The sequence below is a fragment of the Thermobia domestica genome, chromosome 17 (assembly GCF_964235325.1).
Source record: "Thermobia domestica chromosome 17, izTheDome1.hap1.1, whole genome shotgun sequence".
NCBI classification, from domain to species: domain Eukaryota; kingdom Metazoa; phylum Arthropoda; class Insecta; order Zygentoma; family Lepismatidae; genus Thermobia; species Thermobia domestica.
In genome coordinates, this window is record NC_137470.1 from 117,176,080 (window position 1) to 117,201,330 (window position 25,251).

Consider the following 25,251-nt stretch of genomic DNA (forward strand, 5'->3'; position numbering starts at 1 on the left):
AGCGATCGGTCCAATTAATGTCACCCCAATTCTCCAGCTTTGGTTATTAACCTTATTGACTCTTATAATAATATCACATAACAGTAGTCTACCGTATTCTTCTCGCAATTCCTATTACAACTGCATCTGGGGAATGCAATTTCCAAAGCTATAAAGGTAACCAAGAAAGTTCTGTCCCTTTTGTGGAGCTCTTTGTTCAATTGGCCCTCATACCTTGAGTTGAATGCGAATGGAGATAAGGCGAAGGTAAGTTGTTGGTGTGAATATATCCAACATACTACCTCGTTGTGGCTGTTCAGTTACACCGTGAACTTGCGTAAGGACAGTGAAAATGGGACCTCCACAGAGCGTCATAAGGACACGTATGCTATACGATCTCAAACAGGGGTCAAACGACACTGCAGCGAGGCGGAAGATATACCAGGCCTTTGGAACGGGTGTCGTGATTACACGGACAATGCAGCAGTGGTTTAACAAGTTTAAGATGGTATCGTAACACTCGAAAACTCACCACAAAATGAAGATCTTCAGGCAGCAATTTAGGCGAACAGTGACAAGACATATGAGAAACTGGGAGTACAATTCAGTGTAAGTGGAGAAACCATTTGACAGCACCTCCATCAACTTGGGAAGCACTACAAGTTGGGTTGCTGGGTACAACGTGATTTGACTCCAGGCCAGAAGGCAAGTGAGCAGACACCTGTGTTTCTTTGGTGTCTCGTCTGAGGAAGGAGTTATTTCTGGACAGAATGTTTACATGTGATGAGAAGTGGCTCCTGAACGAAGCTCCAAGGTGTCGTCATCATTGGTTAGCATCCCATGAACCGGTTTTAAAACAGGCGAAACCAACACTGCACCATAAGAAGGCCCTTCTGTGTTTGGTATACTACTCGCGGCATTGTGCATCGGGAACTGCTACCAGCTGGTCAAAGCATCAATGCAAGTGTGTGCTGTCAGCAGTTGAACCGTGTTCAAGAAAAACTCAAAACTCAGCACTTGTGAATCGCAGAGGGGTCCTCCTGTTACAGGACAACGCTAAGCCCCACGTGGCTAGGATGACCCGGGACACCATTCTACACCTTCGATGGGAAACAGTATTGCATCCGCCATCCTCCCCGGACATTGCCACGTCCAATTATCACCTGTTCCGTTCCTTGTACAATCATCTTAGAGGACGCCAGTTCAAATCCCTAGTAGAAGTGAAAAATGCACTTAATGCTTCACGTTCCACCAAGTTCTAAGGTGATGGAATCCATGGTCTTCCAAAACTTTTGCAGAAGTTCGTCGATGTTGATGGGGACTATTTTTGATCTTCCAGATACGTCTTAGGTGGCTTATCGATGTTCGAAGGTGGTCGGTAAAGAAGCGACAGAACTTTCTTGGTTAGTTTTATAATAATAATAATCACCTGAGGACATAGACAAAGCAATAACGCTTGAATGGACTGACTGATTGTTTTTCAATGTGGATAGCAAAGCAGTGTTGTCAAAACTTCGGCACAAAGTCGCTAAACAAAGAATGAAATGACTTCAATTTTGGATAAAACGTCGTTAAAAATTATTCATGAAATTCAACGTGCTGTTTCATACTTTTAGATGTTATTTGTATGCATTATTATGTTTTCAATAAGGTACGTCGAGGTTTAATACAACAATAAGAACAAAACAACAAATACTACTACTACTACGACTATTATTACACCCAAACCCTCGGATGCTCTAGTAACGTGTTTGTCTGCAGCAGTGGTTCTCAACATAATTCTTACCACGAGCCCCATTTTGTCACATTCTTTTGCCAGCGACCCCCTGGCGTTGTGGGATTTTCAATATATACCTATTGCGGAGATCTCACGATATCCATCTATTTCTATAAAAGCAGAATTCATTGCTTGTATATAGTGGATATAGTAACTTTCCTAAAAATGAGTGGATTAAAACCAAATTTACTCAGTTCATTCATATTACAAATATCGAATCCTATTCGTCATACTTTTTTTTTTTTCAAAATGGAGACCGTTTGGAAATTTTAAAAGTTCATAACTCTTTAATTTTGGATCATATGATAAAAATAAAATGATTTCTAATTTTGGTAAAACAAAACTTGGATAGTTGTTAAAAAGTTATTGATTATTTTAATTTTCGAGAGGCCGCCATTTTGAGTTACCTCATATTGTTAATTTGGTACAGTAGTATATGTGTTCTGTTTAACAAATCTGTTAAAAAGAACTTGTTTACATTTAAATTTTACATTTACATTTAAAATTGAAAATAATATTTAAAAATATTTAAGGTATTAGATTCTAATTGAATATATTCATATTTTCCGCTTATCTTTGCAAACTCCATGAAACCCTCTTGCGAACCCCAGGTTGAGAAACCCTGGCCTATATGATGTAACGAATCCTCGAATTCGGGGATCATTTCCAATTGTTCTCTATACTTTTGTTTGTATTTTGAAGCAGTAGCATCATTTTACATTTTGCTTTGCGTCTCAAAAGCAGGTTCTAACTTTGATTCTTCATTGCAACAAAAAACGATAAATCTACCATTTACGGTTTCCGGTATCAAATTTCTATAGTTTGAAAGGCTACAGTAGTTTTACAATATGAGTGCAAATTTTCACTAAAAACAAATCCGAGATTCTGTCAAACGATAGTTATTTGAAAAGAAACTCACCTTTTGAGTTCAAGGCTGCGTTCTTCTCTCGTAGACGCTGTGAGGTCCTAAGACCTTGTCCTGATAACTGCAGCAATCTGACATTTCTTTCAAGGATAGTCTGTCGCTCAAAGTAAGCGCGCTTCAGCTGCCGGAATTTCTCATTCATTTGTGTCAATTCACGTGCCAGGTAGTCCAGTTCACGCTTCAGTTTTAATTGGCTTCTCATCAATTTTCGAGACATATGTAACGTATAATGAAGTTCGCTGGTGTTGTTTGTTGCTGCCATCCTAGGGAACAACAAACATAGAAATAGAAATTACAATACAAATCAAGGTATATCAGAAAGTAGATTATTAAATCACAATATATCACAGTAATATTCACTCGAAAACGTATTGTATTCTACTGAATTGCTTATAACTAAAACAAACTCAAACCTCCCTCAAACCTCCTGCCCCACCCAACCGTTTTTTCCCAGGCAAATACGAAACACATCTTCCCTCGTTTTACGTCTACAATATCTGTGTACAATTTCGATCACTTTGGTCTACTCCTTCTTGCCTTTCGGTCGTCGAATTTCAAAATTTTGGGTGGGGACGTTTTTCCGCAAAAAATTAAAAAAAAACACGTATTCGTTTGTGTAGTGTCTACCTGCCAAATTTTACCAAATTCGGAGTGTTACATTTAGGAAGTGTTACTCGAAAGTTAAGTTCTGGTCTTTGGAACGAACTGGTTGTTTTCTGGAAGGTTATTTACATCAGAACGCATGTCGAAATTCATTTATTCGACGACCTGGAGACAAGCTAGTGCCCACTAGTAAACGAAATAACATTCAATCCAGGAAAAAAGTACAGAAATAATAACATACTATGCAGTAATTACGGCGTGCAAGTTCAAAAGTACGCTAATAATAATAATAATAATAATAATAATAATAATAATAATAATAATAATAATAATAATAATAATAATAATAATAATAAATATTCAGCTTCACTCTATAGTTGTCATTTCAACTCTTAATAATATAAATATGCGGGGTCAATCTAACGAAAATTCTTTGAAGGTCAGGCAGTTCTTCCATTTAATCTTCCGTTTCCAGAAAATCCACGCACGTAGTATTTATCCACCATAAGTCCGTATAACATTAGATGGGATTGTTCTTATGTATACTTAAGAGTCGGGACCAGTACTACACATGTTATTGTCGAATAACTCAAGCTTGTGTGCAGCGTTACAAAAATATTTACATACGTCTTGTGCACGTGGACATGAGTTCAAGTCTTTTCTTTTCGTATATTTGGTATTGCTTGAAGAATTGCGATCAAACCAACGAATGAGATAGAAATGTAACCATCACGAATACGTTACAATAGAGCACCCAACCTACTGGTGCAGCAAGTCTTTTTGTATGAACTACGTATCAGAATTAACGTATGAACTACGTAAAATTAGAAAAATACCCGAAGGTGTGCAATGTTTGTTTAGCAGTATGAGTAGGAAGTCAGAGTTGTGTGTTCATCGCATATTCGTTATATTCAAGTAAATAATGTCGAGAGAACCGTGACGAACGTGCATTAAGAACAAAATATATATGTGTTGTTACCGAATGAAATAATAGTTGAAGTGAATCGAAGTTCAATTGTTCTTTAGTCTTCCTATTATTTCTAGATACATAATAGAGAATAATAGGGACATATTTGTACTGTTATGAATCACAAAGGATTTAAGCGGCCATCTTGGATTCAAGGTGGACATAGTTTTTCAATTAAGCTTTTGTTTACATTTTGACCCGCCTCAATTTTGGACAGGGGTGTCGTAGAAAGTCAAGACTTGTTCCATGTACTTTCATTTAACAAGATCTTGCAAACGATGAACTTCTTAACCTCTCTTGCCATTTGAAACCTTTTAGTTGGACCCCACCTAGGACCCTGTGGGCAACCTGGGACAAGACGCTTTAACTTAAATTGTTGTACTATGAAAATAATGCCACACTCCCTTTCCTATTTTCATATTTGTCTCACCGTTTCCGATTTATAGGGGTGACCATGGACTTTTCATTTAAGTTTTTGTTTACATTTTGACCCTCCGCCATTTTGCACAGGGTTGTCGTAGAGAGTCGAAACTTGCTGCATTTTCTTTCATTTTACAACAGCTTTCAAACGTTGTGCTATTTAACCCCCTTGCCATTTAAAACAAATTGAGTTGGACCCCGTCTGTGACCCTGCGAGAACCCTGGGGCAAACTTCTTTATCAGAAAGGTGTATCTTTGAAAATGATGGTATACGTATTGTCCGAGTTTTCCATTTACCCAACCGTTTCAATGACTCGGTTCAAACTATTCTGCCAGCTTTGTAGCTTTTATATTAGAAAATATGTTGTAACTCCGCCCGGTGGCACGTATAACTTTGGAATTCTTCTAGTTATAACATAGAAAATGCAAACGCAATTGTCTCGTTCGGATCCCAGCGGAGCCACTACGTGACCCTTCCTTGTGAGCAACTGTTGCTCTTATAATGACACTATTGTAAAAATAGATGCAACAAATAAATATAGTTTTAGATTCCTCATTTTAAGTATTTCATGACATGAGTATTTGCATTTACATTTTAATTGTTAATTACTGGGTTTACTTGCAATAGAATTTCTCAAGAATTAGTTGATATTAGTCACGAAAAATTCAATTTAGTAGAAAATAAGCAACAGAAGACGTTAACTGCTTCGCCCAGAGAACGTTTCTTTTAAGGGTCTGTGCAGAAAAAACAAACAAACAAACAAACAAAACATTGCAGTATGAGCATCAAAATATATTAAAGTACGCCTATACCGATTCTTCAAATTTTGATTTGCTTCATGTTATATTATCTTCCAACATATAACTTTACAGCGTCATAAAGGTTTTAACATTAACAATGCAAGTAAATGTTATTTTACTCCGTTTCTTGAGATCTTCAATTCCTTTCAAAAGAAACACCGGCTTTTCTCTCTACCTGCTATTCAACAGATGGATACAATGACTCACATGTTTCCAGGTAAAAGCAGAATACTTCAAAATATAAGCGCCCTACCATTGATCCCCGGATTACGGAAAGAAAAATTACCTTTAAAATTAAAACAGAGACAAAATACACATTTCAAAGAATACTTGAGGTAATATAGCTTTATATCTCGCCAGATAGCGCTCAATGTGACTTACAGACAAGTGTTTGTTTGCTCACAGAAGTCATTGAGTCACCATACGGTTTGCTTTACCAAAGAAATAAACAATTACCACATTTCCCTAAAGGTAATTATAACTATATTCATATATATGAGTGTTAACTCATTTCTTTTCAGCAATAAAGTTAATATTACTCATAAATGTGAAACAAGTTGCAATAAATAAATCAATACAAAATCTTGCTTTCATTTTTAACACAGGATTTTACATTCAGTCTTTCAATGGGGTAAATAAAACGAAATGAAACTTGTAGTTTTACGTCCCACATTTTCGCCTTTAGACTAAAGGATACGAATGAACTAATGGAAGTGCATTTCGAAATATTTGTGGAATGACATTGTGAGAAGAAACGGGAGAACCAGGAGAAAGCCCAGAGAGACAGCGTTGACCACCAGAAACTCGCGTGAATGTGAATCACACCAGAAATTCTTCACTTCAAAGATGAATGTTCTGAGCCACAGCGCCCGTTTCAATCGATTCTGTAAAAATCATTCTGTTACATACTCATTAACATACATACTTAAGAGTGTAATTTGAAACGGACACGAATGTTAAGTATTAGTTGAAAGTTAACCAACTTTGTTTATCCTATATTTATTTATTTACTTCTAAAATGGAGACACCATAATAATTTTATGACGCACTAAAACAAATGCAATTAACTTCAATCGTTTCTAAAGAAAACCACAAGTAATTCATTCGACCATTTATTTTCAGCACCAAGACGTAGACCGATTGTTTAACGTATACTCCGAATCTCACGTGTTCTTGATGAGAATCGAACCCTGGTATCCGAAGCCAAAGATAAGTTACCAAAGCATATACACATGAGGAGGCTTCAAAATATGGATTAAGTTTCGCAAATCTACCGGCGACCTAATTCACTCACACCGGTGTGTGTTATCCACCTTAGAGCTACTCTATATGACTTGGCAACTGACTGTTTTCTACATATTGTTATTTTATAATTTTGAATTACAAGCGTAACGATTTTATATTGTAAAACTTTGTCCCATATAGGTATAGGTAGAGCGTTAATAAAAAGAGTGTCCGGAATCGATTTCCCACTACCATTTTTTATTATAAAACGTTTCATTATATAGGTATTTTTACAAAATACTGTACAAACAATCTCTCTAATATACAAGGTTAGCTACAAGTAGTCTTTGACCATAAGGTCGCAGACAGAATCTCTACAGAGCCCCGAAGCAGGCTAAGCAGAGTGGAATTCGGGACCCTAAGCTCCGATGCAAGCAGAGGGAAGGATAAATATCCAACAGAGCCCCGAAGCAGGCTAAGCCAGAAAAAAGGATAGGCGTAGTACCGAAGCAGACTAGAAGCCTTGGTGTTAGGTTACTCCTAATGCTTCGAAGCAAACAATACGAGGGTCACCAGAAAATTGGTACAGAATTGCCGTGGTCCATCCAATTTATAGCGTTCCTTGGGTGGCAGTGGCGCTGCTGCTCCGATGTTGTCTTCTGCTCTGTGCGAGGGGCTAGAAGCCGTCGTCTGCAAGTGTTTCTGGATCCATCTGGTGTGAAATCTTCTTGCAAAACCACGTGGTGGTGTTTGTAAACACTGGCGTGTGGGATTGTTTGTTTATCACATCACGTGGGACACTACAATATATTTGTATCTGGCTTGAATTACGTATTACATCCTATAATTAAGTTTGGAAATTATTTATACAAATGACTTTTAGTTTCTTTCCTAACTTTTAGGCCTAATTACCTAGCTATATACAGAGCAAAACTAATTATTTTAAAAAATGACCCAGTATTTAATTTAATTTTATTATATGGTCCATTTCAGCAGCGACGCTATACGAGACGTGGAACTCAGCTTAACGTGGGATCAGAACCATATAGCTTTCTGCCAGGAAACCAACCCGTGTCTCCTACGCCAATAAGAATGAATGAAATGTTGGACACACTAATTATTTTGATAATTTGATCCAATATTTGATTTGATTCGATTTGATTTTATCGCCCCTTTCAGTAACGAAACTATATAAGACGTAGACCAACAGTTAAACATGGGATTCGAACCACATGAGTTTCCACCAGAAATCAAACTCGAGTCTCCCATGCCAAAGGCGCGTACACTAATCGCTTATCCACGAGGGAACTCATAATTTGATCCAATATAAATTAATTTTTATTTATATTATTTTATCCCTTTTTGACAGGCATTATTTCTGCCCTTTTATCTTATGTACTACCATGAGCAAAATAAATGACGCGTCTCTTTATTTTGAAGTTTTTTGAAAATATCTCCGTTTTCTTTATATGTTCGAAATTTCGGAAGGTTTCCCCAGCAGGACAGGTTAATAACAAACCCGTTTTTAATATTTGTGTTAGATATTAGCTTAAAATAAAGAAATTAGAAGCAAAAAACATTAAATCGACAGAAATCTCGAGAATTACCAACTCTGCTAAAGTGGGAAATTTTCAAGAACGCGAGGGAATTCTGCAGTTCAACACGAAGCAGCGACATCTATGTCATTGAGAGAAGCGTGGATTACATCTACAAACGAAAATTTTAACGAAATATTTCTAGTATGTCTTATTATATGCATTATCAGCGAACTCCAAATATATGAATCTATGCTAAGTATTAACGTATAGATAGTGCAAATAGTGGAAATTACCTATGGAAAAAGACGAATTGTTAGCCCAATCGTAATGAAAAATCGTCTTTATTGTAGAACAGGTTCAGCTTACGAAAGAAAGCAAATAGCTCAGTTAGGTAAAGCAACGACTTTGTATACCGAAGGTAGACGGTTCGAATCCCGTGGAAGTACTGTTGTCATTTTTATCACTAAGGTTATTTTATTTATTTTTTATTTGGGAAAGAATCAAATTGTAACATATGTGTAAAACTCATGACGATACCAAAAAAAAAAAAAAGAAAAAGAAAGAAAAAAGAAAAGAAAATATCGTCGCATTTGCATTAGTGTCTCTAATTTTTGTTTGCAAACAGATTCGTAATTATTTCCCCTGTGCTCACTGATGCATAACGAATGTTTTCCAGTAAATGTTAATTCTAGTTTGGAGAATTTTATAGTTTCACAATGTTTCTCACTACATAGTCTTCTATCTACGTGTTTGGATATTTTGATAACAGATTTCCCTATTAAATGTTTAATTTTCTCTATAAATATTTGTCTTAAATTGAAATTGTTTTGAATTTACTACATAAGCAAAGTTGCCCGAAGGAGGGGAGCTCAAGTAATAGATATTCTACGTAAAAGCTACCTATTGTAGAATGATGATGCTTCTTACCTTCAGCACATAATCTTAACGTTAGAGTGTCAGAGAGAGAAAAATCCTGGTTTTTCCTCCTCTATGACCACCCATCTTAAACCTCTACATATCATTGTTCGTCTCACATAATTTCGGCTCTCCAAAGACATTCATATTTATTATTATTATTATTATTATTATTATTATTATTATTATTATTATTATTATTATTATTATTATTATTATTATTATTATTATTATTATTAATGAATATGCCAACCTTACATAATGTTGTAACTTTACACATCTTAGTTTATAGTGCTTTCTTTAGTAATAATTTGAGCAACCACGTCACAAAATTTAAAATGTATGAGGGGGCACGACGTTCTATTTCCCCTCCTCTCTTTTCAGCACCCTCCAACAGAAGGTATATAATTTCTGAGAAGCAGGGCAGACAAAATGAATAAGAAATATATTTAGAGCATCCTTTCCTCCTTCGTGAATGTAATATCACGTAGCATTTTTTATTCTACTGAAGACGACCCTAGGCCGTTATGGTTAGGTAACAAAAGAAATACCTAATATATTTATAGCGCCCCTTATCTGTAATATTACCTCTTCTTTATTTGTTCGAGGCTTCCTTACACAACCAAGGGTGACAAAAAGAATAGGAAAAGTGTCTAAAGATTACAAAAGACTTTATATTTTGTCAGAAACAAGGCAGTATATACACAACATTGCTTTCGTTAACAAGTGTTTCACCCTTGAGTCGCTTATAAAATTATGCAGAATAACTTTTGCCGATCATTGTTCTAGAGGGATTTGTCCAGGATGGTTTGGTGTCGAGCTAATAACGATAAGTATATTTATTTATATCACTGTTAAAGAAATAGCAAACTTTCTGAAAGGAACTTACTTAGGAAACAGATCTTCCTTCTACTTAGCCAGAGCCCACTCTGAAAAATTGCATCTGGCATTCTGAGTGAAAGTTCTATGGGACTATTAGAAAAATATATTCCCGTTTTCACGCTGATGGTAGAATTTCTTAAACAGTTATTGAATTACGTTCGAAGGGTAGGCGTAAATAGCGCCCCCGCAACAATGTGGCGTGGGGACCGCACAAGCTGCAAGGCCAAAAAATATACAGAAAGTACGCAGGGGCGGAGCAGGCCAAATTTTCACACGGGCAAAGTGACTTTTTGGCGCCCTTCCCCTAGTAGTAGCCTATATTTTACATTTTATCATAGTGTTTTTAATAGTTTAAACCAGGAGCGTCATTTCAGATTTTGCTTTGGGGGGGGGGGGGGAAAGACCTCTTGATATAAGTAAAATTTCGCGTTTTTCACTGATTTACTACTATTCTAATGATAAAATCTATATACATCTCAAACTCACGGGGGGCAAATGCCCCTCCCTGCCCTCCCTAAGTGACGCCCCTGTTTTAAACCCATTTTCAAAAAGAAATCCATTACCTAGGAAAAGTTCACAAAGAATATGGCCCGCTATAAACAATACCAACTCCACCCCCCCCTGGTCTAGTGGCTAGCACGCCTGCCTTCTGTGGTACCGGGTCCAATTCCCGGTGGATTACTGTTGAACGATAAAAGTGGTTCGGATTCCACTATAATTAGTATCCACATCTCCCTTGCCCATTAAGGCATAACCGTGGAACACTAAACTCAAGCAAACAAACAAACAATACTTAATTCCCGGCACTCTTTATTCTACATGCCATCTCTCAATTTTTCGATACAGCCCCCTTAGTACTATGAAACTCTCTTCTTCCATAGTGAAATGTAAAAAGATCATATAATTGCCACTACTTTACAAGAATATAAACCAAAAACGTCAGTAGAAAGCACATTATAAAATTTACTTTTTGAGGCTCGTTTTGGTGCCCCTCTTTCTCTGGCGCCGCGGGCAGTCGCCCGGCCCTTAGTCCGCCCTTGAAAGTACGGACGTATAACTAAGGACTGCGGAGGAGAGGTTAACCTTCATGTTATGCCACTGGTTTGACGTGTTTGAAATGTTCAGTAAGTGATCAGTTGGTGAAATAATTTCGACGGTTACTGATGTTTAAAGTTTAGCTAAGACAAAGCTACCTAATCAAATACATTTGATATCGCGATGTCACAATTTGATTTTTCCTCACATAAAAAAGATAAAAACAATAGTAATAAAAACCCTTACTCGTACTGGGCTCCTAACTAACTAACAACCTAATTCTTACAGACTAGTTGCTCTGACCAACTGAGTTTCGATTTCTTACGCGAAAGAAGTCTGTTATATTAAGAGGCATGCTTTTCATTATCAAAACTGTTCGAAGTAATACGAACATGGCTTAAGAACAGAGACGGAACTGAATTACCACTCGATTGACCTTGAGGGCAAATCACCAAAGCGTAGCTTTAAACGTAAGTTCAGCATGCATTTCTCTGCAGTTGTGTTCAGTATTCCTATCTGCCAGTCATGCTTGTTCGTAGGAGTAATATGTTACAAACCTAACCTTTCGATAGAGCACAATGACAGAGAATCAAAATTAATGAATTCTTGCCCTTGTGAACTTGGGATACCACCATGTGCAATAAAACTGTCGCGTCTTCTGAAGTGATATTTTATCGAAAATAACTCGTTTTCCTTTATATATCCGAAGTTTTTGAGGGTTTCAAAATGAGGAAACGTTACTGACAAACAAGGACGCATTTAGGGGTGGGTCCAGGTGGTCCGGACTCCCCTCTGAAATCCCAACTTCTCTGTAAATTTAGCCTAAATTTAAGGATTATCTTTTAAATTTTATTATAATTTATCCTAATATTGAAGTCGGACTTCTCCCGAAATAAATTACTGCATACGTGCCTGCTGACAATTTTCAATATATTCCTTAAATAAGTAAAATAACTAAATTAGGAGCAAAAAGCTTCAACACGGGCTAACTTTTGTCCACTGCCAATATTGTTAGAAGGGATATTAATAGCAAAAACTGCTAGGCAATGCTGAACCTTGGAACTTCACTCCGAACAGCAAGCTTATTATTGAGAACTACATATGAAACATTTTATCAAAACTTATCTAGCTTTTACCTGGCATGAAATTATTATATACACCAAAATTCACTCTCCTAAAATGTGTATCTAAACATTGCTCTACGTATCCACGAAGCAATGAAAATTATTTATCGAAATATGTGAGCAGGGAATTCTAACAGCCAGCCATTTTATTTAAATCGTAGTAAACCCTGTAACCGAGCGTTAACGTGAAGACAAAGCTTGGTCCATTGGTAAAGTGTTGGAAGAATATAAACTCAATGTTCGTAGGTTCGAATCTATCCACTCACCATAACATTTTGTTCTTATGTGTAACGATGAAATAAGAAAGAAAAAATGTATAACCTTTAAGACAAAACTTCAACCAAGTCTGAAGAGAACAATACTAAAATAGTAATACAATGACGTCAACCAAAAATTATTTCATGTAGCGTTTGGACGAAATTACAGCTGTTAACAATTGCAGAAATAAAAACAGGCTGTAATGCAGTCTAGACTTCTGAATGCATTTACTTCCTGAAAACTTCCGTCTCGTCATTGGTATGCCGTTAATCATTGTAAAACCTTTCAATTGGAAGTGAAATGACACAAACTAAAACAGTTTTAAATCAATAAATGTCTATGTGTAAAAGTAGGTGTCTTTTATCTGTAGTTCTGAGTTCCTTTTACTTTGAAGTGACAAATGAGAGAAGAAAGTATGGTGTTCGAAAAAAAATCAAATTTGAGATTTCAACGAATTTACACGTATTATAGCCCCTAACACCGAAAAAGTTATTTTTCGATACATGTCCATTAGTTCGTCCGTCCGTTCGCTACACTTTTCTGTGCACTCGCCTAGAAGCCATACCTGAAGCCATACCTCGCCTAGAAGCCATACTTGAACATACCGTAAATTAGTTGAAAAATTTACGGTATGTTCAACTTATCTGCACCAAATTTTAGTTTAAGATTTTCATAGTATTTCCTATAGTTTTTTTTATCTCCCTCCTACTCCCAAAACAAGGGTAGTTTTCTGTACGATGAAAATAAAAAAAAGATATTTTCTCATAACTGGCTCTAACGATCTTGTTTTCTTTCTTTTTTTACAAATCAATATTTAATTAGCAACCCTATTTTGTGGTATAAGGCATTTATCTGAGAAAAATCTACAAGGGGTAGTTTATACTAAGGGGATGAGTTTTTTCTCAGTGATTTTCTCAAAATGGACTCAAATGTTTTCGTTCATATTTCATAAATAAAGATTTCATTAATAACTTATCAATATGGCATAACTCGTTTGTCCTAAAAAAAATGCGAGGGGTAGTTTATTCTTGGTGGAGTGTTGTCTGGGCGATTTTCTCAAAAACGACTCAAAAGAGTTTATTCATATTTCAAAAATAAATATTTCGTTAATAACCGAACAATATGGCAAAACTCGTTTGTCCTGAAAAAATATGCGAGGGGTAGTTTACTCTTGGGGGTGTTTTTCCTCCACGGTTTTCTCAAAAATGAGTCAAGCAATTTTGTTCGTACTCAGAAATAAATATTTCATTAAAAACATAGTAATATGGAATAACTCGCTTACCCTGAAAGAATCCTCAAGAGATAGTTTCTTCGGGGAGTTATTTTTCCCTCAGGATTTTCTCAAAAATTACTCGGACAATTTTATTGATAATTCATAAATAAGTATTTCATTAATAACCCTATATTTTAGTATAAGTCATTTCTATGAAAAACAATTACAACGGATAGTTTATTTTTGGGGTCAAGGTTTTTTCCCCGACAATTTTCTCGAACGACAGGCGATTTTGTTCAAATTTCTCAAATAAATATTTCATTCATAACCAAAAGTATATCTTAACTCATTCTTCGAAACAATTCACAAGAGGTAGGTTACTCCTGACGTGTTCTTTTTGAACGACTTTCCGAAAGTGATTCATTTGATTTTTTTCATATTTCATAAACAATGATTGCATTAATTGGTCTATTATATGTCTAATGAAAATGTGCTCAAAGTGTGAGTTAGTTTTGTAGTATGGATTTTCTTCAATCGAAGTTTTTTAGTCGATAATCTGACATTCGATGTATTTGAATAATACGATAATTTTATTCGTATTATCCAAATACACACTTCAGTAATAACTGCGGCCTAACACAGTTAAGAAATTGAATTGAAAAAGTTTAGTGCGGTGGCCCTGTAATTGAATATTTTTTGAGAAACTCCCTAGCTTTTTGTGGTAAACTCAGGCTTTTCTTTTTCAAGCGACAAAAGAGAGAAGAAAATATAGTGATTGTGAAAATAATATCAAATTCAGATTTCAACGGATTTACATGTTTCATGGCGTCTACATACCGAAAATGTGACTATTCGACACCCGTCCTTCCGGTCCGTCCGTTCGGCACACTTTTATATGCACTCGCCTAGAGGCCATACCGTTCAACTTATCTACACCAAATTTTAAACTTAGGGTTTACTTAGTATTCTTACAGGAGCTTTTCCATTTTTTCCTACCACCTAAAATAAGTGTGGTTTACAAACAGCCGAAAATCGAAAAACGCTATTTTCTCAAAAATGGTTTTAACTGAATGCATTAATCAATATTTAATTAACAACCCTATATTGCAGTTTCAGATATTACTCTTAGAAAAATTTACGAGGAGTAGTTTATTCTTGGAGATGACTTTTTCTCGACGATTTTCTCAGAAAAGACCCTGGCGAATTTTGTACACACTTCATAAATAAATATTTGACCTTACAACATGGTATAAGTCAATTGACCTGAAAAATATATGAGTAGTAGTTTATTCTTGGACTTGAATTTATTCCCAGTGAGTTTCTCAAACACGACCAGTTGGCAACCCTGTATCTCGACAACGAAGCTGAATTCGAAAACTGCAAGAGGACCATTTGTCTCCTTTTGATGTCACGAATCACCTCCCGAAGTTTGTGGACATCTTTCAGGTTCACCCTTAATGAAGCTTCTTTTCGAAAAGTTAACTATTAACTTTAGGCATTGTTTATCTTTTTTTAAATCACAAATGTCGTTATTAATTTTAAGGCAGAGAACTACTTCTGAGAGAATAGATCTTGAAAAAGAATTTTAAAACTTAGACTTTTGTTTTCGAGACATTCCAGACAAGACGAGACATTTTACAAGCTATCTCGTGTCCAAAACATTTGCGTCGTATTATCTTGGATGTCACAAAGCGCGTCTTGTCTCTTTCTCGAGACATGTCTTATCTCGTGCGCATTCGTTAACACTTGGGAAGGATTATCTTTCTACTCAAAGCATTGTTTTTATAATGATTGCATATTTATGATAATTGCTGTCCACATAAATTACAGTCCTTTCAGTTGAATTAATTTTTATTATTATTATTATTATTGAAATTGCAATATCTAGTTTAACGTTGGACGATTATGCACCTACGCTAAGGGAGAATGGTGATGAATGAAATGGTGAAATGAAGAAAGTGGGAGGAAAATGGAAAATCTCAAGAAAACACATACCCATGCACACGGTATTTGTCCACCTCAAATTTCACTTGGCACGAAGTGGAATCGAGCCACGGACCCCCTGCACCAAAGGTTCCTGCAATGCTTTATTATTATTATTATTATTATTATTATTATTATTATTATTATTATTATTATTATTATTATTATTAATAATAATAATAATAATAATAATAATAATAATAATTGAAGCGAGCTTAACGAGTTTCAACCGTACGACTCAACCAACGTTTGGGTGCCTGTTCGTTCGTCTGCTCCTCTCATAAAAGACATTTCATTTTAATGAAACTAGTAAGTGCCTTCTTTTAGCTCTGCGAAGTAACTATTGCTTGGAATATGAATCTGCAAAACATAAGAGGTAAAATTAACCAAATGGTGCAAGTTTCCACTTATATATATAAAACAATTTTGCAATATCAACTACGTGAATCTTGTCTCATAAAGAAGCCGAAACCCCTACACCGAAGAGCCCTCCGAGATTTGATCATTGTCCACACGGACTGAAATTGTCATTTGAAGCCAAGACTTTAATATGAAGCCAATAATTTCTTTAAAATAGACGGAAAATTCGTAACTTATAAGCATTTTCATATTTTTGCCTTTTCCCATAAGGGAGCCGTAGCCCCTTATACTGAAGACCCCCCGGAGATTTGATCATTGTCCACTCGGACTGAGTTTGTCATTTGGAACCAACACTTTAAAACGAAGCAAAATATTTCTTTAAAATAGACGAAAAATTCGAAAGTTATAAACATGTTAATAATTTTGCCTTTTCTCATAAGGGGGCCGTATTAGCCTACACTGAAGAGCCCCACGAGATTTGATCATTGACCACTTGGACTGAAATTCTCATTTGAAACCAAAACTTTAATATGAATCCAAAAATTAAACTTTTACATCAATTTAAACTGACTGGGTTCCAGTTCCCCCCACTATTGTTTAGTTTAGTTAACTGGTAATTTGTGACAGCTTCACATCATCAAAAGAATGTTTCACTTCCCCTCCCCTCCCCCAGGAGTTCGTGCTGGATCCACCACTGGAATCAATAGACACTCTTCCTATTCTTTTTGTCACCCTTGATTGTGTAGGGGCTCCCTCGTACAAATAAAGAAGCGGTAATATTACAATCAAGGGGCGCTATATATTAGGTATTTTTTTAGTTACCTACCCCTAACCGCACAGGGCCATCTTTCGTAGAATAAAAAATATTACGTGATATTCCAATCATGAAAGGGGAGAGGATGCTGTAAATATATTTCTTATTCATTTTGTCTGTCCTGTTTATCAAAAATTACTTTCTGCTGGAAGGCTACTGAAATGAGAGGGGCAAAATAAAAAGTCGTACCCCCTCCTACATGGTTGCTCAAATAAGTACTAAAGAAAGCATTTTAATCTAAGATATTTAAGATTTAAACTAGGAAACAAAGATATCCTACATTATGTAAGGATGGCATATTCAGGATTATTATTATTATTATTATTATTATTATTATTATTATTATTATTTGAATGTTTTTGGAGCACCGAAATTTTGTGAGACGAACAATGATATGTAGAGGTTTAAGATGGGTGGTCATAGAGGAGGAAAGACCAGGATTTTTCTCTGTCTGACTCTCTAACGTAAAGATTATGTGCTGAAGGTAAGAAGCATCATCATTCTACAATAGGTTGCTTTTACGTAGAATATCAATTACTTGAGTTCTCCTCCTTCGGTCTACTTACCTTATGTAGTAAATTCAAAACAATTTCAATTCACTACAAATACATTGTAAAACTTTTCCGTAATTAAACATCTAGGGAAAATTAAACATTTAATAGGGAAATCTGTTATCAAAATATCCAAACACGTAGATAGAAGACTATCTAGTGAGAAATATTGTGAAACTTTATAAAATTCTCCAAATTAGAATTAACATTTACTGGGAAACATTCGTTATGCGCCAGCGAGCATATGGTGAGCAGTGAGCACAGGGGAAATAATTACGAAACTGTTTGCAAACAAAATTAGGGACGCTAATGCAAGTGCGACAACAGCATTTTTTCTTTTTTTGGTATCGTCATGAGTTTTACACATACGTTACAATTTGATTCTTTCCCAAATAAAGAAATAAAAAAAATAACCGTAGTGTAGTGATAAAAATGATAACGGCACTTCCGCGGGATCGAACCCGCTATCTTCAGCATACAGACTCGTTGCTTTAACTAACTGAGCTATTTGTTTCTTTACGTGAACTGAGCCTGTTCCGGTAAAGACGATATTTCATTACGATCGTCCTACCAATTCGTCTTTTTCCATAGATAATTTCCACTATTTGCTCTATCTTTATGTTAATACTTAGCATATATTCATATATTTGGAGTTTGCAGATAATGCATATAATAAGACATACTAGAAATATTCGTTAAAAGTTTAGTTTGTAGATTTAATCCACATTCCTCTCAATGACATAGATGTCGCTGCTTCGTGTTGAAATGCAGAATTCCCTCGTGTTCTTGAAAATTTCCCACTTTAGCAGAGTTGGTAATTCTCGAGATTTCTGTCGATTTAATGTTTTTTGCTTCTAATTTCTTTATTTTAAGCTAATATCTAACACAAATATTAAAAACGGGTTTGTTATTAACCTGTCCTGCTGGGGAAACCTTCCGAAATTTCGAACATATAAAGAAAACGGAGATATTTTCAAAAAACTTCAAAATAAAGAGACGCGTCATTTATTTTGCTCATGGTAGTACACAGATGTTCTCGGTCTCCGCTGAAATCTGAATTTACTACTTCTTTGATCTTCCAAGTATGTTATATCCAATGCACTGTGGGCGACAAGAATGTAGATACATAATTGCATCCTTTTTTTTAATGGACATTTACGGGGCCGCAGTAGTTCAGTGGTAAAGCGTCCGCCTCTAGGTCATGAGGTATTTGGCTCGATCTGAGATCACGCCTAATAGGTTTTGTGATGGGTAAACACCGTGTTAGTGAGTTGTCGCGGTTCCTCTCATTTTCTTCATTCCACCATTTTATTCATTCTTTGGAGTGGGAGGCCCGGTTTCAATTATAGGTGGGAGCTCATGTGGTTCGGATTCCACGTTAGGCTGTAGGTCCACGTCCCATATGATCTTGTTGAAAAAGAGGCTAAACTGAAAATCGACCTAACTTATTCATTCTCATCATCACCGTGTCTTTCAGCCTACACAGCATAACCATAGGACGTAAAGCTAAAAAATTAAATTCCATTATTGAAATTGACACTTCACCCAATTTCAAAATAACCATGGAAAAATTACCTTTATTATTCTTACCAATATAAATTCTTGCAGCAATTGCATCAGCGCACTAGCATGAGCTTGGTTTACAGCTTTTAAATTTCAAGACGATAAAAGAGGACAATTTAACAGATATGTAGTTTCAACAATATTTTATTATTTTCTATATTAATTAAGAAGACTTAATCAATATAGAAAATAATATTAGCTAAATATTATTTTATATTCTTAATATCATATTCTTACTTTATATTCTTAAATATTCTTAATAGTAAATATTAAGAATACTTCTTAAAAATCTATATACTAAAATATATATTTAAAAGTCTCTATATTCTCCGAAAATACAAAACTAACAACAAGAGTTATATTTTCCTTGAGTTGAAGTGTGCTCCTTTCGTGCCCCCATGTGATTCGGCCACTGTTTTGACTTTTGTGTGAAGTATATTCCTGCTTCATCATAGGTTTTGTTTACAGTTAAACACGATTGAGTTTGAGACAAGTAATTAGGAGTTACAGCTCTTGCAACGTAGAAGCGTAGTTTTTGCACAAATCACATTTAGTTTTACGTCACGAAAACTGATATAAACAGTTCGAATTATGGGTATGAATGATCGTAAATAATAATTATAAAAACTAATAGAATTATAATATAAATTAACATGGATGAAGCAAATTAGTTTACCGACAGGACTCGAACCCAAGTCTGCCTCGTAGCAGCTTCGTAAGATACCACTAATAAGAACCCTGGCTTTTAGCTTAGGAGGCTTGAGGTTTTATTCCTAGCGGGACCACATGTCATACGGAACCCACGCAAAGCTGTAGATTCATGTCTCTTATAGCCTCCATGCTAAAAGAGACACTTAACTCAAAAAATCAAATGAAATCAACAATAAATCTCATGGCAAAGTAAACTCCCAGTTACAATGGGCGTACGCCTGTATATTTTACTTTAAAATATCTTGAAACCAAGAAATATTTCTGAACGTTCTGACATAATTTACGGAATAACAAAATAACGTAGAGCTCCCTCGTGGCTAAGCGGTTAGCGTACGCACCTTTGGCGTGGGAGACCCGGGTTCGATTCCCGGCGGGAGCTCATTTGGTTCGGATTCCACGTTAATCAGTAGGTCCACGTCTCATATAGCCTCGCTGCTGAACGGGACGCTAAACTAACAACAACAACAACAAAATAACGTATGCCATCTTTTCTTCTTCCTGGGTTGAGGAACCAGCATATGAACCTTAAATTTAACTCGAGGAACATTTCGAGAGACACTTTTCTCTCTGTGGAAGGTTATTTTACCTGTATCTAATTCGAAGAATGAAATGATGACTAACTCGATCAATGACTGTCTGGAGTGATCTTACACGAAAGGTTTTCACTAATTAATAGTTTCTGTGCCACATGAAATAAGTGGTTTATCGACAGGCTTTCTCCTCAGGCATAGACTTTCTGCTCAGGTGGCCTGGGTTCGATTCCCCACAGGTCAGAACTTCTTAAAAATGCTTCAATTTATATTTCAATTTCAATCCATGTCAGTGTGATATGCAAAATCTTCTGTGAAGACAGAAAGAAATGATGGGGCAATTGGAGTAGAACCATATATGAAGAAAAAATATTTATTAACTTATTTCCGTGATTTTCTTTTCAGATTTGACATTTTCAGTTAATTCAAACTAGTTTTGAACTTATATATGATCAGTGATTTTCTTCTCAGGCTGTGAACGTACTGAAATAATACATTACATACGTAACGAAGTATGTCTTTGACATTAGACACTCACTGGGCAGCACACTCCAAACAACCGAGATAATTAACAAGTGGATATTTTTTTGTGCTTCAATTGCACAGTAAAAGCCTATTGTAGTGCTCCATAATTTTGCCAACTATCGTCTCCTGGTTGAAATATTAGGTGTAAATTGGATTGCATTTGTCCAGGCGTTTGTGATACCAGCAAGAGTACTGTACTAGGATGCAGCGTTTTACCACTTTTTTCTCAGAACGAAATGTAATACCTGGCAAAAGTGGCCAATCCACATGGACATTTCAGGTATAGATTTTTTTTTTCAAATCAGATAATATCTTCTGTGAGAACTATTGCCTCAAAGTTTCAAAATTTACCTGAAAATTGCAAAAAATACCAAAGTTGTTCATTAATTTTAGTTATGTTAAAGTAAACATATTTTTGGTTAAATACCTGTCAGTTGCTATGAAAACTGACATTCAAGTATAAAAATGTCAGTTATATGCACTTTGGGGGAATGGGGGTGCCTCTTCTGGGGCCAGAAAAGGGGCAAATTCAGTACAGTTAAGCGGTTGTGCAGTTCCTCGCTCACCTGGAAATATAGCCTGGTCAAGTGACCTAGAGCCCACCATCTAGAGGTGGCTACACCTAGGGCTCCTCCGCTAGGCATATCCAACCAACCAACCATATATTGGTCCGCATGAAGTGATCCGATTAGTCACTGTTAGGAAAAATTGTCACAAATTGGGACTTTGATTGAAATTTAGACGCAGCTTGCCTAGAAAGTAAGGTTGACCTGATTATTCTGCCTCTAAAATCACTGCCACATACTCGGGAGGCTTCTTCAGTGATTAATTTCACTATCCGTTCTACTGCCACTGTGTGGCACGGATGGACGGTGAAAGACCATTCTGGCACAGTGTTGTCAGAAAGTGAAAGTTTGACCATGAGCTGTTTGTTTGGTACCGTCCATAGAACTTACTGGTAGTACAATTATTGAAACATCACTGCTTTCCCAAACGGGCATTGCAGTGTAATCGTTTGCCTCAAAATTCAGTCTGGGAATGATGTTATATCTAATGGAGTTATGGAGATTCTCTGCTTCGTGTTCTCGAGCACTAAGAATCTTACGTAATGCATCTTGTCGGACAGCAAGTCGACCATCAGTCATCATGGCGAGAAGAAATTTTCTGGGAGTGCAAAGAATGCATTCGTCTGAATGGATGAACGGATTACAGCCTGGTATTTCCTTGGTAAGTATCTAGACCTATGAATGGTCTCAAAGACGTGAGAGGACCATCAGCAATAGAAGACTATGTTCTGATACGGTATTGCATACCCACGCAGACTCTTAAGTATGAATGTCGCAATTTCTATTAATTTCTTGGTAGGTTTTCTGTTGCAATATACAATTTTAAAATTCTTTTTGCACTAGTCAACCAGCTAGATTTGTTTAGTTTGCCAGGGAACATAGAAACAACCTCTTCCGAGCATGCTCCGGAGTCAATGGCTTGAGATATCTGGAACAAGCATCTCAGGTCTTTACTGAGTTTTCTGTGCTCTTCCGGACTATGATGAGATAAGTCACATTTTATTGGTTTGAATAGCCACACTGAAAGCTTTTCACAGTTAGATAGTTTTGAAACTATGGGACCTGTGTAAGAATAGGGGCTTGAATAAGCGAAGTGAATATGCGTGAAGAGAGCTCGGAACAGCAGTTCATTTAAATGCAAGAGACAGATAGCCCATTGCATAGGTTTTCCTGTTAGTTTCTCTAATTTTCGAAGAACAACTCCATTCCAACCAGTGTTAATGTATGTTCCATCACACCCAAGAACCTCAACTTTATCAAAGCCAACTGTGAGTTGGTTCATGATGTATTTGAAAATAGCTGTGGTCTCGTCATGTGCAGATCCAGAGGATGGTGTTACGTGACCAACGTATTGAGAGTTAGGTTCAGCCGCAAGTGATAAGTGCTCTTCTCTAACGGTGCCTGTGTGTATTTTAGTGTCATCCCTTCGATCATCAAAGTATAGGATTTTAATGAGATCATCATTTCTAGAACTTTCATTTAAATTCCGAGCAAGTTTAAGTTTCGCAAGCCTTCTTTTGTTCCTGTCTACAGTTAAAGCAGATGTTATGTCGCTAGATTTTTGAGAAGTTATGATTCCAGCCTTTGAAGCTGCCTGAAGCATAGTTGTTATATGTGCCGCAGCTCTCTCGCTTACATTGTATCTCTGAGCACTCATAACAGTTTAAGTCAAATCTACGAAAATCGTTCCGAAAGTAATGCCTACTCTTTTATGGAAACTAATGGAGATACATAACTAACAACAGCACAACTAAACAGAGCAATATTTCAAGTACAGACTCATTTTTCCACATAGTTCCCACCATTTGTTATGCACTTTTGCCAACGATGAACCAGAGCATGCATGTCGCGCTTTTAAAAATCGGCATTCCATGGACTGTCTTTTGGATTCCGGCTCGTAGTGATAACACCACGTATCATCTCCAGTGACGATGCTATCAAAAAAATTGTCACGTTCATCTTCATATTGGTCCAGCAGATCCCGAAGGAAAAGGCAAGGACGAAAAAAGCTGTAGAAACGCTTAATTGTACTGAATTTACCCTCTTTTCCGGCCCCAGAGAAGGTACCCCTATCCTTCCCAAGCGCATATAACTGGCATTTGGAGACAGAAATGTCAGTTTTCATAGCATCTGGCATGTATAAACCCAAAAATATAATTACTTTAACATAACTGTACAAAAATGAACAATTTTGGTATATTTTGCAATTTTCAGTGAAATTTCTAAACTTTGATGCAATAGTTCTCACAGAAGATATTATCTGATTTGAAAAAAATCTATACCTGAAATGTCCATGTGGATTGGCCACTTTTGCCAGGTATTACATTTCGTTCCGAAGAAAAAGTGGCAAAACGACCCACCCTAGTACTGTACACGACCTAATGGATTTATAGCAGTCAAGGAAGTTACTTTTGCTGTTGACTGTATATATAGAATGAAAAATACTTTCAATTCACTCAAATATATTTGGCAAGGTTAGTTGCGGGTATCTCAGACCTTTAAATATTGTTTACAACATGATTAATTATTTTTTTTGTTTATTACCAGGGTGCGAATTACCGGGGGGGATGAGGGGGATTTTCCCCCTCAATCACATTTTGTTCCCCCCCAAAGAAGTCATCTGAAGTATCCCTACCGGGGATGCTCGCTTTCCCCCTCAAACTATGCTTAGTATAACTCCAAATTTCACTTATTTTTGTTATTTCTTGTAAATTTAATCTTCTAGCTGTATTTCGAAATGATCGATGTAAACTGTTCAGTTTTGGTCATTTCTACTTACCACCTAATTACCCACTATTTTCAACGTTGTTTAGTAGAACTATAATGTTATGACTACGGTTGTTACTTGCAACTGTACCTTCGTGCCCTTCAGTTCGTCATCGTTTGTGAATTTGAATGTACTAATTGCGTATAACAAAGCCACATATAGATTTATAAATGTTCTTAGCGGTTGGCCAAGAAGAAGTAAACAAATAGCTTCTTCTACCATACTTGGCGAAGTTCAGATATGTCATATTCATCCTCTATATTTGTATCGATTATCATCTTATTTTTTAATTTTTGTTATAACATGTTATTTCATTTTCCAGTGTACTCTTTGTTAGCACATGGTCTTCATTCACTAGTAGGTTGTGTGTATGCAACTCAAAAGTTGCATTTAATTTGTGATAATTAGCATAGTAATCACTGCTTTTACAGTTTACGGAAATGAACTTTTGAAACTGTACTCAAAATCTGAGATATAGGTATTCTCTCGTAAGTATATGTTAACGTACACGCTGGGGGATACGCTCCTAGTGAGCAGACATGTTAATGAAGGTGATTTTTAGGTGAATAAGCGAATAATTCAAGATTTGTTTCAGCATTTGTTAATACGACTGGTTCTCCGTGTCATTGTCCGTGTCTGTATAAGCATTTCAACTGGAGCGGTTTTTTTTTTTTTTTTTTTTTTTTAAGTTAAGCCTTCATTTTTCCATCTTTTCGCTGTACAGTTTGCTGTCCACGCAATTAATGTTGTGTGAAAAACTTCAGTGTAATGTTTTACTTTATTTGAATAACGTAGCCCATAGTGAATCAACTCATCTTCAACCTAACAGTAAAGTAATTTTTAAGTGTTGACTTTCTGTGCCCATCACGGAATCGATATTTGGAGAAAAAAAAGTCGTGATGAGCATAGCTTTAGCGGGAAGTAGAAGCACAAGCTCGAAATTTGAATTGAGATATTTTAAATATTTGGCCTTCGATTTGACCTTGATGTGAGAAATCGGGACCAGCAACAATCCATTTCTTATTTGATAGGCTAATATCTAGATTTTCTTAATAATAATAATAATAATAATAATAATAATAATAATAATAATAATAATAATAATAATAATAATAATAATAATAATAATAATAATAATAAAATATCCGGTTTAACTGATAATTTTAGTGGTTTTCACAAGACTGAAGTAGGTTTCTTTTCGCAACCTGTATGTATTAATG

At 36.0% G+C, this 25,251-nt stretch overlaps 1 protein-coding gene across 1 annotated transcript in view; it reads right to left on the reverse strand.

The window, feature by feature from the left end:
• Nucleotides 1-25,251, reverse strand: part of LOC145674664 (uncharacterized) — a 34,330-nt gene that overhangs the window by 6,145 nt on the left and 2,934 nt on the right. The window contains exon 2 of the mRNA XM_081744887.1: nt 2,676-2,944. Within this exon, the coding sequence (XP_081601013.1) occupies nt 2,676-2,943 (268 nt within the window). The 5' untranslated portion in view covers nt 2,944. The remainder of the gene's footprint in view (nt 1-2,675; nt 2,945-25,251) is intronic.